We start from the raw sequence: 16,500 nt of genomic DNA on the forward strand, positions 1-16,500 counted from the left end.
GAAGGCATCTAACATTCTGTTGTTCTATAGCCTAGCTTCTTTTTCCACCTTTATTTCTATGCACTACTTCACATGATATCATCTTAGCTGAGAGGAGAGATGCTGATAAACTAATGCACGACAGGTAACAAGAATGCAGGAAACATGGGAGACTGCTTTTGAAAGACATTCTGTCAGGATAAGAATTCTCAGCAGTATTTAATTATCTCAAGAGTGGTCAAGTACAAGAGAAAGGAAATTTAGTTTCTTTTCTGTAGACTGAGGGCAATGGCAAAAATCACACTGGCATGTACTTGGGCTCAATTTGATGGAATCCCTGAGGTGGTTCAATCCCAGCAGGAGGCCAGGGAGCTAATTAGGAGAATGCCCTTTCCACCTTCCAGTGTTATGAAATGAATGCTCCCCTTCTCTTTCACAATGTGGTCTTTTCCCTCTGATACCAGTTTAAAACCCCAGTTCTAATACTTCTAGCTATCTCTGTCTCAAAGCTTAAACATGTCAAATACAAAAGTGATTCAGTTTGAGTATCACTGATTTGGGAATTATGTGTCCTCTTCCCGTAATGACAAAATTCAAAATTAGAAGCATCAGTTCTTCCCAGTTAAAGTAATATGTAAATTTATTTGATTATAATAAAAATTCTAATTGGATTTTCTTTCACTTAGCAAATAATTTGATACCTTTTTTTTTTTTAGAAAATGTAGAATACGGGCGCCTGGGTAGCTCAGTCGTTAAGCATCTTCCTTTGGCTCAGGTCACAATCCCAGGGTCCTGGGACTGAGCCCAGCATCAGGCTCAGCAGAAAGCCTGTTTCTCCCTTTCCCACTGCCCCCCACTTGTATTCCCTCTCTCACTGTCTCTGTCAAATAAATAAATAAAATCTTTTTTAAAAAATGCAGACTAGTACAGAGATTTTTTTTTTAACTCAAGATGAAGGGATTTGCCTTGGCAATATCAAAATATTGATAATTATGCACTAGATTATTAGTCACTAAAATAATTCACTAAATAATGGGACAACTGATTAAACATTTGGGGAAAAGTAGGTTAAATCTTCTCTTCAACCATGTGGATTAAAGATTTAAAGGTAATAAAATACAGAACCACAAATATTAGTAAGATATGGATTAATATACTTAGATCCTGAGATGAAAAAGGCCTTCCAAAGTTAGCATGCTATCAAAGGCAGAATCATGAGACAATATGTTGGACTAGAGAAAAATGAAACATTTCTGTCTACAAAATATATCAACCAAAGGATACCAAAATTGGGGGAGAAATATTCAATACATTTGACAAAGACATGAAAAAATTAGTTTCTCCAGAGCAAAACAAGGTAAACATGAAACAGGCTACTCCGAAGGGAATAAAAACAACGAACAATTATGAAAAGGTACTCTCATTGGTAATAATAATAATAATAAAGGCAATTCACTCTATTTTATCTCTCAGAATGACAAGAAGCAATTGGATAAGTGGTGGGTAGACACATGATTTCAAAGTGCTGAAGTCCACCAAAAGGGTGCAGTTTAAAGAAATTCTAGTGAACTGGAGCTGGGACACTACGCACCACACAGAATCACGCACCTACCACATAAAGAGCTTCACACGTTAAGAGGAAAACAGGTTACCTAACAGCACATATATGATACTCTCCCCATCCTTAAACACAGAAAACATCTGAAAAAGTATTTACCAAAATGTTAAAATGGTATTTGCAGGTGTGGGATTATGGTTTTTATTTGTCCTTTATGCTTTTCTGCATTATTTTCCCCACCTGCTAACATCATTTTGTTTTAGAACCTGCAAGGCACTTACCTAGTAAGGCTGTGTTTTCACCTGCATCTTCTTTGAAACTGGCGTCACACGGTGGTGCAGAATCACTAGTGGAAGACGAGGGCAAACTGCTCCCCTCACTTCTGTCATCTTGTAAACTGATACTCAGATTTGCCACCAAAACACTCCCAGGGGTAGGTTCTGGAGCAGGCGTCTCCTGCACATCTTCAAGCTCTCCCTTGAGAGAACAAAAGAAAATACCTTGTCTGAATAACATAGTCAAAGCTTATCTATCATTTCATAATCATTACTCATAATTCCTACAAAGTATTTACTTTTATACACAATATAGGGCAAAAACACTAACGTCTTCTTTATTAGCAACATCAGAAAATGAATTACTTCTCAATAGGCAGCTTTCCAAGACCTAAACACTGTTCATTTGAAAAACTGCTTTTCCCCTTGATGAAAGCAATGCCACCTTTTAAACTCTAAACCTTTGTCAGACACACTTTCCTTGCTTCCTGAACAGGGGGTGTGAATCAGCCTGGCTGAGGCTGTGATCTTGGATGACTGCCTCAAACTGCCCTACTGTCTTACTGTGGGCACCAGGGTTTCAGAAGAACACAGTGTCTGACAACAGAGGGCTTCAGACTGCATTTGATTCACTTTAGAAGAATCCGTTGTGGATTCTATCAGCTCAAGACAGTGTCTATCCCCCATTTGCTGTGTTAAAGAAAAAAACAGGGTAAGGAAAGTGACAGCCCAGTCTCAGAGGTTTATCCAGATACCTTCCTGAGTAATGCCAGAGTCAGAGTCATGCCATGAGAGGAAACCACTTGTGAGGTAACCTAGTAAAGGAGGGGTGTCTGTCCGTTCACAGTGAGCCCGAGGTTCATGCCAAGAACATGGTGCTGATTCCACCTCCCTCCCCAGGCTTCCGGGGCAAGGGCACACCGGAGGGCTCCTCCCACTGCCGCCCCACCCAGTTCTAGAACAGCCCTCCTCCTGAACCACATGGTACGCTTCCTCCTTCTCACTGTTAAGTAACTGAACACCCTCAGAACAGACTCCAGACACATCAAACCACAAATCCTACTGAGTAGCCGTAATGTCCAAACTCCCACCCAGGCCACCCTCATCTGTTTTCCCAGATAGTTACCAAAATACCCACCAAACTTAACCACCTGCCAGTCTCAAAGCCAGACATGGTCACACCCTCATCTGCAATGTACTGATCTGGCAGGCAAATCCTTTAACACCCAGCTCAGACTCCCCTCTTAAAAAAAACACCCTCTTATCTTCCCACTCTACCTGGCGGGGTCATTTTCTCCTTTCTCCGTGCTCCTCGGCACTTCAAACATACCTCCTTTGCAGCGTTGTGCGTGGGTGTATGCCCTGGCCCTCAAAGTCCAGAAAGTGAAAGTCCACAACCAGAAGGGCTGCGTCTTACTCATCTTTGTCTCCCCAAGTCAAGGTCCAATCTAGCACCTGAGAGAGCACTCCTTTGATACATGCTGAATGAATGTGCTGAATGAATGAAAACAATGACAAATGGCACATCAAGAAGGTTGTAGCTGCTAACACAAGGACCACCTCTCAAGTCCACGTGAAGGACTGATGGCAGCCCTCTCACCACAGCTGTTTCCTTGGGAGCAAGAACTAGTTGTCATACGACAGTGTGTCATCACTGTCTACAAAATCCAATGCAGGAGGGGCAAAGGGAGTAAAGAAAATGGCACACTCATCAAAAACTGTAAAAACAATTAAGGGCAAGACAAGTTAATTTCTTAGAGTTTGATTTAAAGTTACTACAGGTTTCTGTTCTTCAAAAAAGAAATCACACTTCCTGGGACATAGTCAAGCTTTCTGAAATTAATATTCTAATAACAAATCAACCCAACCTGATGCAAAATAAATCTTCATTTTTTTTAAACATTTTATTTATTTATTTGAGAGAAGAGAGAGACAGTGAGAGAGAGCATGAGCGAGGAGAAGGTCAGAGGGAGAAGCAGACTCCCCGTGGAGCTGGGAGCCTGATGCGGGACTCGATCCCAGGACTCCAGGATCATGACCTGAGCTGAAGGCAGTCGCTTAACCAACTGAGCCACCCAGGCGCCCTAAATCTTCATTTTTAATGTGTGAAATATATGTATGTATATGTAGTTCCAAAAACAAAACCTGTGAGGATTAGTCGCAGTGCTAAGGTTTAGTGAAATACCCTTACAAAAATTTCTAGAAATGAAAAGCAGGTTTAAAACTACTGACCATAAAGAAAATAACTTAAAATGATCTTCAGAGTGCACCTAACGAAAGAAAAGAGAAAAGAGAAGAGGAAAAAAGAAAACTTTGCCAAGAAAAACATCTGTCGAGCTCCCTGTATTGTACTGTTTAAAATGCTTCAAATTCCAGGAAGGGGGTCCAAGACACAGGCTCAGTTCACTAAGCCTCAAATTCACTGTTATGCCCCTGCTAAACAGAGCCATCATTATTAAAAACTACAAATAAGGGGCGCCTGGGTGGCTCAGTGGGTTAAGCTGCTGCCTTCAGCTCAGGTCATGATCTCAGGGTCCTGGGATCGAGCCCCGCATCGGGCTCTCTGCTCAGCAGGGAGCCTGCTTCCTCCTCTCTCTCTGCCTGCCTCTCTGCCTGCTTGTGATCTCTGTCTGTCAAATAAATAAATAAATAAAATCTTTAAAAAAAAAAAACTACAAATAAATGTTTGAAATTCTAGAGGAAAGACAAATTTTCTAGACATCAAAGCAGGACAGTTTTTTTTCAGTAAGAGTTCTTGAATGCTGACCTTCCTCCTTTCCTGTACCTATGGTGGAGGCATTCTGGAACTCATACTTGAGAAATATAATTCACAGGGACGCCTAACCTAGGTGGCTCAGTCGGTTGAGCATCCTTTAGACTCTTGGGTTTCGGCTTAGGTCATGATCTCATGGGTCATGAGATTGAGCCCTGTGTTGGGCTCTGTGCTCAGTGGGGAGTCTGCTTGAAGGTTCTCTCTCTCTCTCTCTCTCTGTCCCTCTCCCCCACTCATGCATGCATGTGTGCACTCTAAAATAAATACATCTTACAAAAAAAAAAAAAAAAAAAAGAACAAAAAAATCTGATTCATGGAAAATGACAGTGGTAATCAAGGCAGTCGCTCAACTATCTTTCCAAGACCCGCCAAGCTAGAAGATGAGAGGACTCCTTGAGGGCTACTGGGGCTATAAGGTGCATGAAATGCTTACCACAGAAAAAACTCCTTGCGGTTTCTAACTCTACCATAATTATAAAAAAAAAACCTAAAAAAATATGTTTAGCAATAAGAAAAGTATGTGACATTTAAATTACTTTTTCTAAAGTAATAAGATCATTAGTTCAAAACTATTTGCTATTTAATCAGGAATCTTTTAAAACGTTAAAAGATTATACGAAAACTCTAAAAACAATAAAAAATAACAATCTAGAAAAATCTGGCTTTTTTCACCTCTATGTCTTCCCCTTTGGGGTGGGACTACTGGTTAAAAGCTTGTACCCTTGAATTAAGCAAACTTGTATCTGAAAACAGATTCCCAAGTACTAGCTGTGTGACCTCCGGTGAGCTACTCGGATTTTCTAAGCTCAAGTTCCTAATTAGTAAAATAGGGAGAGAAGTAGTACTTACCTCCCAGACTGGCTATGAGGGTATGATGTAATAATGTGTGTAAGGCCCTCAGCACCTGGCTGGCTACTATGAAGAACTCTCTTTCGCTCTGCCCTCATGTCTTCATTTTTGGAGGAAGGTCCTACAACCACCTAAGTACCACAAACCAATGGAACAAATTCCACACAGGACCAGTTTCCCCAGTAAGATATGATTTCCAAACCCAGAAATCTGAGACCTGGTGTCGAGAAGTATTGGCTTCAGTTTCCTCATATGTAAAATATGCACCTTGAGCCAGAAAATGTATGAGGCTCCTTTCATTTCAAAGATTTGGTAATTCTTGTTTATACAAAACTGAGGAGTATATATACCTTCTACAGGGCAGCATAACAATACATTACACTTAGCAATTACAAATACTGGGGGGAAACATGGCGTATCAGTCTATAATCACAAAAGCAGTAGAGTTCATTAAGTTTTTGGGATTTCTTAAACATTCATTTTTAATCAAGAGGAAAATTTCTTCAGGGAACCACAAAGATGTTAGAAGGAGCACTTAGTCCACTCCTCTTGCCTCTGGTCAGTAATGAAATTGAATCACTTAGAAGAATCGGGGCAGAGATTGAATATAAACAAAAATGTAACAAACCCAATATCCCAGGGCTTTGATGACATCAAGTTTACACATTGGACACGTGCGGTGATCCAAAAGCCATGGGTCAATGCATATTCTATGAAAAATATGCCTAAAAAGATTAAGTATGTGTTAATTTTTTAAAATAAATGTTTAGATCTTATAAAGGAAATAACACATTCTGCTAACTCATCTTCTCAGTACAAGTTAAATGACTTCATATCAACATTCTATTCACTTACTCTATGTAATTACCTATTCTACTTTCCAAGTTAAACAGAGTATGGAACTTAACAGGGAAATTTTCCCTTCATGCCATGAAAATAGCATGGTTATTTTCGCTTCATGCTAGGTTGTATTTTTCTGTGCCTTTGTAACTTAAAAGCCGTTTAGGAATAAATGTGGCATAAATAAACCAACAGCTAACTAATAATAATAAACTGAGAGTATCTTACGTAAGTTCACAAAACGAATCAAATGGAAATACAGCAAAACAGTGGGTCTCAGGCTTAAAAAAAACACTTATTTTCTGTCTCAACATATTTTTGTATATTCCACATTCTTATATAATGATAACTTTTCAGAATTGAAGAAGAAATAAAAATTGCCTATGTATTTTCTTTTTACTGACTTGTCTTAGCTAACTTCGCCTCCTATATAGTGAATCTGTTTCCCACAGGATGAAGATAAGGAGTCAGGCAGAGTGGGTACAGGACCCATGGCTCCCACACCAGCTGTGTGACATGATGCTGGAATTCTGAACTAGTTGCTTAACCTCTGCACCTCCACTCCAGTTCTCAGCAGCAAATATGTAACATGCTTACAACGGTGCAGGACCCAGTAAACACCCAGTAACTATTCGTTATTCATGCTGTTGTGCGAAGACCTCTTCTTCATACTGAAATCCGCTAGTGCAGTTAAGAGTAACACTATTTAATTACATAACATAGTCTAGCCTAGCTAGTCTTCTGACCTTTCTATCCTCAAAATGAAACTGAAACTGACTAACCCAACGGAATAATCTTAACAAAAACACAAAGGAAACATGTTGGCTTTACTGGGAAATCTGTTAAAACACAGGAGAAAATGGGGGAAATTAAGTAAAAACCCCAGATCAGAAGACCAGGAAATGTGCACAAGCAACATGTCTGCTTGTGAGGGTGTAGGACAAAACCCAGCTCAGCCATGAGGACGGATCTGGTGTTACAAAGAAGTGAGCCTCAGGCCACTCATTTGTGCTGCATTCCACACATCATTTTTAAATCAGAAAGACTTGCCCTAAACCATCTTAGACGAAAATTCTTTCCTATTTTAATAACTTTCCACAGGAGGGGCACCTGGGTGGCTTAGTCATTAAGTGTCTGCCTTTGGCTCAGGTCACGATCCCAGGATCCTGGGATCAAGCCCCACATTGGGCTCCCAATGGAGCAGTAGAAAACCTGCTTTCCCTCTTCTACTCCCATTGCTTGTGTTCTTCCTCCTACTGTCTCTCTCTCTGTGCCAAATAAATGCATAAAATCTTAAAAAAAAAAAAAAACTTTCCAAAGGATATATTGACTCTAATTCATTAACTACCCACCACACCAACCTCATATAAATGCCTGTAGACAAAAGTTAGCTATATTTATTCTGGACACTTTTGTTACTCTGATATTCATTTGTTTTCACTACAGAATTACTGAGAATTTAATCTACTATATTTGTATATATACTACTTTGTAAACATAAAGGAAACCATAATTATATATCAATTTCTGACCTTCTAATAGGTGGGAAGCATAATTCAAATTGGTCTGATTGAAAATATATTTTTAGATACACTTCTGGTAACAGCCATTTCTTCTAGACAGTTATCAGTTAAAGTATCCTATTATTTAAAAAAAAAAAAAAAAAGAAAAAAGGAAATCGCAACTTCCCATTGCTAAAGCAAAGCCCCTAGTGTACCTAAAGTGAGAAATATTTATTTTGCAGTAACCCCAAAAGAACTAAAACCCAGGGTGCAAATAACAGCAAACTACTATCCTCCTTGACTTTCTGCTAGCCATTTCTGGCCCTCCCCCTGGGGCCTTCACCTGTCATGCTTCAGTGTCCCTGCTCCCACATAATGTACGTTTTGAACGGCTAGATGTATGACAGAATGCTCAGGATTCTAATGAAATCTTGCTTAAGACTAAAAGCCAATCCGCACAAAGATATATAATGGGTCTGCCTTAGGGCTTGAGGTCTGCTAAGCAATTTTAAAGTAATATAATCCAGAACCCTAGAAGGCTTGAAGCTTGCTTCCTAAAGGATGAGATGATCACAAGATCATGTGACAGCATCACATCATAAAAGAAACATTAACACTTTTGTCAGAAACCTATCCAGTAATTCGTAGCATCTCAGGAAAGAAAAAAAAACATACTTGCATGGCAGAATTCTGATAACGTCCTTTACTTTAAAATTTTCAATACACACTGCACAGTTTTCAACATCAACATCAATTCCCTGTAAAAAGGAAAGAAAAGAGTTCACTGTATCATTGCTACATGGTCTTGATAAAACTCACAACATCCTGGGTAAAACAATGACAAATTTAATAATACCAGGGTACAACCAGAAGCTAAACACAATATCTACTCAGTATTTACTTTTTACCACTCTCCAGAGATTATTTAAGGAATCTGGCTGAAAAGGAAAAAATGTCGTTGTGTACCTAATCAGACATGAACAGTTTTGATACTAGGGTAGTGTTCATGTTTTAAGGGTTGTAGAAATGCAAATGCTTACCTTACTGTAATAAAAATTATTTTTCAAATATAAAACTTGTAATGCATTTTTTTTTTTTAAGATTTATTTATTTGACAGACAGAGATCACATGTAGGCAGAGGGGCAGGCAGAGAGAGAGGGGTAAGCAGGCTCCCTGCTGAGCAGAAAGCCCGATGCAGGGCTCGATCCCAGGACCCTGAGATCATGACCTGAGCCGAAGGCAGAGGCTTCAACCCACTGAGCCACCCAGGCGCCCTCAAATATAAAACTTGTAAAGAGAATATCCAGTAAGCTACTTGTTTCTAGAATCATTAAAAACAAAACAAGAGCACTTTCACTAGAATTTGCTAAAGAACATGGTTACAACTTGCAAATGAGAAAACACTAATGGCTAAATATCTGAAAATATTCCCCTCACTAGCAATAAAAGAATTACAGATTAAAATAAATTACTGTTTTTCATCCTTCAAATTAACAAAGGTAAAAAGAAATAAAACTTGCTGGGGAGGAAGCAGTCTTATGACAAAATCTCCACTTCTAAGAAGCTATGGGTCATTAACCTTTTTTTTTTTTTTAATTTTATTTTTTTAAGATTTTATTTATTTATTTGACAGAGAGAGAGGACAAGCAGGGGGAGTAGCAGAAGAAGAGGGAGAAGCAGGCTCTCCAATCAGCAGGGAGCCGAATGCGGGCCTTGATCCCAGGACCCCAGGATCATGACCCAAGCCAAAGGCAGCCACTTAACCCATTGAGTGACCCAGCACCCAGGGTCATCGACCCTTTTGGTAGTGTCAGCCCTGTCCTATTTTCCTGGGTAACTTCCACATTGAACCACCTGGCCTCATCCCATCAAAGCAGGCACAGCCAGAGGGTCACCTAAAACAAGACAGGTCAATGAGACTCTCTTTGATTCTGGGATGGATTCAAGAACTACCAATCAATGTCTGCATGTACCTCCAATGTTAGCAAGTATATTTTACGGGAACACAGCTACCCTGTCCTTATGTAATTATTTTAAAAAATACACTGAGCCATGTACATTACTTGTTCGCAAGCAAGCAGTAAAAACTGATTATTATTATAAGAGACTATATTAAAGTTCTGTAACACTTAAAATTTTATGTTGCCACTAAAGTAAATATTATCACTTATCGTATGCCATACAAAATTGATGAAATAATCTTTAAAGTCCCTATTGGTCTGTAAGTGTATACATTATAGTGAATGAGTCCATAAGAAAAGAAAAACTAGAAACCAAACACCTCTCTAGAACTGCACAAGATGTAGATTTAAGAAAACAACATTTTTCTGTACAAACTTAATCAAAATCATCAGAAAACCCATGTGTTGGAACCTGGCTAGTGTTGGCTAGTGTGGTCAAAGGAGCATGGGACTCTTGGTCTCAGAGTTATTAAGTCTGAGCCCCATATGGGGTGCAGAGAATACTTAAAGAAATAAAACTAAAAAAAGAAAAAAAGAAAAGAAAAATCCACATATGTATCTCACAGACCATTTAGGTATCTTTTTTTAACCATTATTTTGACAATTTTCAAAAACAGTAGAATGACATTTTCAAAAATGTTCTGTAAAAAGAAATATTCTGGGGGCTCCTGGGTGGCTCAGCTGGTGAAGCGTCTGCTTTCAGCTCAGGTCATGATCCTGGGGTCCTAGGATCGAGCCCCTTGTCTGGTTCCCTGCTCAGCGAGGAGTCTGCTTCTCCTCTGCCTCTAACTCTCCCCCTGCTTGTGCTCTCACTCTCCCTCAGATGAATAAATTTTTTTAAAAGATTTTATTTATTTATTTGACAGAGAGAGATATAGTGAGAGAGGGAACATAAGCAGCGGGAGTGGGAAAGGAAGAAGCAGGCTCCTGGCCAAGCAGGGAGCCCAGTGCGAAGCTCAATTCTAGGACCCTGGGATCATGACTTGAGCCTAAGGCAGACGTTTAACGACTGAGCCATTCAGGCGCCCCTCAAATGAATAAATCTTTTAAAAATCCTAAAAAAAGCAAATGCTCTGAACATGAAGAGGATTCTATCAATTTACTTATGTTCTCAAAGACTTAATTAAAAAAAAAAGACTTAATTCAGTATATTATACATATAAATCTCTATTCATATTCATAGACTGAGATTTCCTGCTATGGAACAGAAGACATATTCTAAGGGGAACATAAAATTACATGCTTATATGAAGTGACCGGCTATGTGCCATACATGTAGAGTTTGTCACAGGCATTCAGTGGAGACTCTCTCTCCAATGACCCTCAGTGGTCAGTACCTCAAGTGCTAATCTCAAGCCATAACATGAGAAACTGTTCTGTTTCACTTTTTTTGTTCACTATATTTGTATGGGAAGAAACCAGTACCCTGTACAAACTGTTAAAATTCAACTGTTATGGGGCACCTGGGTGGCTCAGTGGGTTAAGCCTCTGCCTTCAGCTCAGGTCGTGATCCCAGGGTCCTGGGATAGAGCCTCACATCAGGCTCTCTGCTCAGTGGGGAGCATGCTTCCTTCTCTCTCTCTCTCTCTGCCTGCCTCTCCGCCTACTTGTGATCCCTGTCTGTCAAATAAATAAAATCTTAAAAAAAAAAATTCAACTGTTATTTCTGTATAAGGCATTAGGGAAAGAATGGAAACCAACAATATAATTCTAAGAGTATCTTAAAAAGAGTATCTTAAACTTTTAAGTAAACTTAAAAGAGCATCTTAAAGTATAGTTGAAGAATATAATTTAAGAGTATCTTAAAATATTAAAATGATTAATATCAGAATCCAAAGTTTTTAAAAAAAATCAAAGATCTGTAATTTAATGAGTATTATTTCTGCTTTAAAGTTAGTCCAAAGAAGGGATACATAAAATAAGTGCAGTTATTCTCTTTTTTGAATGGGGAGTGGAGGGTGGAATAGATGAAGTCTCAACAATTTGGTGAAAAGAAGTAAAAATCAAAACAACAGAACGAACCTATACCTAACAAGTCAACACACTTATCAACATCTCAAGACAAAGAAGACAGACCATTTTTAAAAAGTACTATTACTGCATTAGCAACTGTTTTCCTCTTAAAGAATAGATCCTCTAAGATTCTGAGGTTCTGGATTTAGGGTATGTCCCATTCCCAAAATGCTTTAAAACTCTGGTATGATTCTGACCTTTTATGTCCCAGGTGGGCCATGTCAAAATGTTTCTTTTTTCCCAAAAGTAGTTTTAAGTACATCTTCCCTCCCCTTTTCTATAAATCCCAGTTTTTTTTCCCCCTGTATTTAAGGGAACCAGAGAGAATGGACACATACCCTATAGCCTCAGATTTAACAGAAATGAATTTAAAGTATCAAAGGTCTATGGTCCAAGGGAACTTGGAAGTTCTTTACCTTCCTTAGAGTCATCTTGGTCTGACCAACAGGTAGAACCTTCTTAAGTGATGGACATTTCAGTCCTATCCAGTATGGCAGCAGCCAGCCAATAGGGCCCTTTGAGCATTTGGAATGTAGCTAGTGTGACTTAGGAATGAATTTTAAGTTCAATTTTATCCATTTAAAGTAAAATAACTGTATACAACTAGTGGCTACCTTCTCTGGTGCCAAGGGATTTAGGTGGCTCTTCACATGTGCAACTGAGTACTTCTATCAACCCTTCTCTACAATGAACACAAGTATGCAAGTTAGTACTAACTCAAACTAGTCAAAACTCCACATGTTCAATGTACATTTAACAGACTGGAAAGTTTTAGTTAGACATATAAACAGATACATACTTTAGTCTAAAACAAACAAAAAACCCATGAAAATGTTACCTTTTCTCCATGCTTTACAGTATGAAGTGGAAGCTGGCCAATGATTTTCTTAGCTTCTTTCCTATGGCTCTTAGATAGGAAAAATATTATTATCACTAAAAATTTTAAGTCATTATTTTAAAAAATTCACATAAGCTTACAGAAAAAAATCTTTAAAAAAAACAAAGTTAAATTGACTATAATGAAAAGAACAAAAATTACCATTTACATCTTAATGTATAAAACAGCCACATATAACTTAAGAGCTATTTGATCAAGAATATTTATTTTCAATTCCATGCCTGAAGAAGAAACCAATGCTTATGTGTAAACATTGGCAATAGAGTAGGAATCTGAGGATGGGAAGAGGGGGTCCCACTGATTCATCTACTAATACCTGTCCCTAAAAAAGAAAGAAGTTTTCACCTAGTCAGCATATACAAGATGACCAGAAAGGACTACCTAAAAAGCCAAAAAGAGTGGCTTTTTAAGACAATAGGGTAAGTGTGAAATTCAAAGGCCTATCTGTGGAAGCCTCTGGCTCTTCAAGTGCCCTCCTCTTTGCTGTGACAGAGACACTATCTCTCTGCAGATAAATGGCTTGGAAAGTTGCCCCACAACAGAAGCCAGGAAGCCCTTCCCACCTTGCGCCTCATCTTCAGGCCCAGGGTTCTCCTTGTTTTAAACACAGAACCACATCTACTCTACCTCAGGCCTATTTATTATTCCTTTATGTCTGAAAAAGAGAAAGTGGGTATTCAGAGGAACAAAACAAGCAAAAATGACCCCATTTAAAGATATTTAATTTCCCATAGAACAGAAAATTTAATACAGTCTAATTAAAAATTATTTTTAAAAAGTTATAGTAATGAAATAGTATGAGTGAAAATGAAATTAAGAATGTGGTCCAAAAAACCCACAAAACTCTAATATAGTTTCAGGGAAGATATAAGAAATATTTATGAACTATCTTTTAAAAAGTAAAGTTAAAAAGAATTACCCATAATTACCTGACTTCCAAACTGTGAGCCAGTATATAGGAAACGCTGTATATAGTAAAATATCAGCCAGGCTAATGAGATAATCATCATGGTGATGAACGCGATGGCCACAAATACCACAGACTGACCACTGATGAACTCCTGTACATGACGGGTGCCAACCCCTATGGTCATTTTCACTGCAATGCCTTTCTGCACCAGATCCAAAATTTCTCTTCCTTTTGGGTAGCTCACCATAATGACCACTATATTTCCAGTTCCTGTGAGGAAGAACAAAAATCAATATGAAGAACAAAAATGAGATACAGAGAAAGTAAGAGAAAAATACGAGAATACTACAGCTTGTCTATATGTAACATCCAAAAACTTACAAAAAATGTTTAATTTTCAAGAAAAACCTAAGTTACCAAAACTGGCCCCAAAACAGAAAACAAACGGACTGCATTAGAAGTATAACAAGTCTCTAATAACTATTTCCCCGCAAGGGTAAGAGCCCCATTCAATTCCACAGGTGAATTCTACCACAAAACTTGAACACTGATGGTACTAAAATTATTCCACAGTAGATTAAAAAGTTAAAAAGTTTAAAAAATTATTTCTAGAAAATAAAGCTAAACATGGGAATAAACCAAAAGAACCAGACTAATTTCACTTATGAATATTAATACATAATACCTAGGGGCGCCTGGGTGGCATCTGCCTTTGGCTCAGGTCATGATCCTGGGGTCCCGGATCAAGCCCTGCATGAGGCTCCCCACTCAGCGGGAAGTCTGCTTCTCCCTCCCATGTTCTCTCTCTCTCAAATAAATAAAATCTTAAAAAAAAAAAATACTTAAAGTATGCTTGTTAATCAGAGGGAGGCAATCTGAGAATTTCTTCTATGATCACTATTATTTAACACTGGTCTGAAGGAATGAGCAGACATAATATAAAAAAATTAGGAAAGGGGTAAAACAGTTTATACAAATCTATCTATAAATTAATATAATAACCATAAATTATCAATTGAATTCTTTAAACCTTAAAAATGCTGTTTCTGAAGTTCACTAGGGGAAAAATAATCACAAACGATCAGGAAAACTTTTTTTTTTTTTAAGATTTTATTTATTTGACAGAGATCACAAGTAGGCAAAGAGGCAGGCAGAGAGATAGAGAGGAGGAAGCAGGCTCCCCACTGAGCAGACAGCCCGATGTGGGGCTTGATCCCAGGACCCTGAGACCATGATCTGAGCCGAAGGCAGAGGCTTTAACCCACTGAGCCACCCAGGCGCCCCCAGGAAAACTTTTTAAAAGTAAAACCTGAACTAACCTTTACAATTAAAGAAATTAAAACAGTGTGGTAGTAGCTAAGGAAGACAACCAGAATAAAGGGGTAGAATCGAAGTCCAGAAATTAGACCCAAATACAAAAAAACCCTTACTATATGATAAAACTGTAATCTTAAATCAATGGGATAACCGGGATAATTTTTTTAAAAATAGTATGGGGATAACTGGGTCTTATCTGAGGGAAAATAAAAAAGCTGTATCCCTTTCTCACAAATAATGGCAAAATAAGTTCCAAGTAAATCAAAGATTTAAATATATAAAAGAGAGGAAATATAAAAATGAAAATTCTCCACATGGCTAAAAAAGAGCAAAATCAAGGAATCAAGATCAAACAGTAAATGGCCAAAGGGGGGGGGGAAACACATGTAATATAACAAAGACAGAAAACAATTTCCTGTAAGAGAAAGAGCAACAGAAAAACAAAGGAAATGAAATCAGTTTGCAGAAAAGACAAAAAATCTTTTTTTTTTTTTTTTTACGTATCAGCTTTAGTTAGATAAGAATTCACATGGCATAAAACTCACCCTTTTAAAGTATACAATTCACCGTTTTTTAGCATACTCATAAAGGCACTGCGACCATCACCACAATCTAATTCAATTAACATTTTCATTGCCCCAAAAAGAAAACCTGTACACCTCTGTGGTCACTCCCCAACAAATAGATTTTAAACTCATGAAAAGTCATGGTACAAATGAAAACATTAAAAAGATCTTCAGCTGGGGCGCCTGAGTGGCTCAGTGGGTTAAGCCTCTGCCTTCGACTCAGGTCATGATCTCAGGGTCCTGGGATCGAGTCCCGCGTCGGGCTCTCTGCTCAGCAGGGAGCCTGCTTCCCTTCCTCTCTCTCTGCCTGCCTCTCTGCCTACTTGTGATCTGTCTGTCAAATAAATTTAAAAATAAATAAATAAATAAATAAAAAGATTTTCAACTTATGTGCATTGCATCCTGAAAACCTATCCTAAGTTGAAAATATTCTAAGTAGAAAATGCACTTAATATTGAACATCACAGCTTAACCTAGCCTACCTTAAAATGCTCGGAACACTTATAACAGTCTACTGTTGGGCAAAATCCTCTAACACCGTGCCTACAGAAAGTGCTAGCTCACGTTAATTTTGTGACCATAGTACCAAAAGTAAAAAAATTACATGGTGATCTGGGAAGAGAATGGTTGTTGACCTTTGTGATCATGTGGCAGATTGAGAGCTGGGGCTGCTGCTACAACCCGGCATCATGAGAGAGTCCTGTAGGGCATATCACTAGCTCCGGAAAGGATCCAAATTCAAAATTTGAAGTATGGACAAGTCTTAGTGACAAAGAAAAGATCCTGAAAGCAGCCCGGGAAAAGAAGTCTGTAACGTAACAATGGTAAAAATATTAGATTGGCAGCAGACATATCCACAGAGACCTGGCAGGCCAGAAAGAGCTGGCATGATATATTCAGAGTACTAAATGAGAAAAACATGCAGCCAAGAATACTATATCCAGCTAGGCTATCATTGAAAATAGAAGGGGAGATTAAAAGCTTCCAGGACAAACAAAAACTGAAAGAATTTGCAAATACCAAACCAGCTCTACAGGAAATATTGAAAGGGGTCCTCT

At 38.4% G+C, this 16,500-nt stretch overlaps 1 protein-coding gene across 2 annotated transcripts in view; it reads right to left on the minus strand.

The window, feature by feature from the left end:
* Positions 1-16,500, minus strand: part of RNF149 (ring finger protein 149) — a 32,474-nt gene that overhangs the window by 2,248 nt on the left and 13,726 nt on the right. Inside the window, exons 2-7 of one of the 2 annotated variants that reach the window (XR_007130436.1) lie at positions 13,579-13,829; positions 12,590-12,658; positions 8,452-8,534; positions 6,063-6,159; positions 3,091-3,306; positions 1,884-2,014 (exon numbers count right to left, since the gene is read on the minus strand). Coding sequence is in view for 1 of the 2 variants with exons in the window: in XM_047747206.1 (XP_047603162.1) it covers positions 1,819-2,014; positions 6,063-6,159; positions 8,452-8,534; positions 12,590-12,658; positions 13,579-13,829 (696 nt within the window). In the remaining variant the exon portion in view is untranslated. Of the gene's footprint in view, positions 1-1,818; positions 2,015-3,090; positions 3,307-6,062; positions 6,160-8,451; positions 8,535-12,589; positions 12,659-13,578; positions 13,830-16,500 lie in introns of those variants that run through there. The other variant, XM_047747206.1, reaches the window with a different exon arrangement.

The sequence above is a fragment of the Lutra lutra genome, chromosome 9 (genome assembly GCF_902655055.1).
Source record: "Lutra lutra chromosome 9, mLutLut1.2, whole genome shotgun sequence".
Lineage (NCBI taxonomy): Eukaryota > Metazoa > Chordata > Mammalia > Carnivora > Mustelidae > Lutra > Lutra lutra.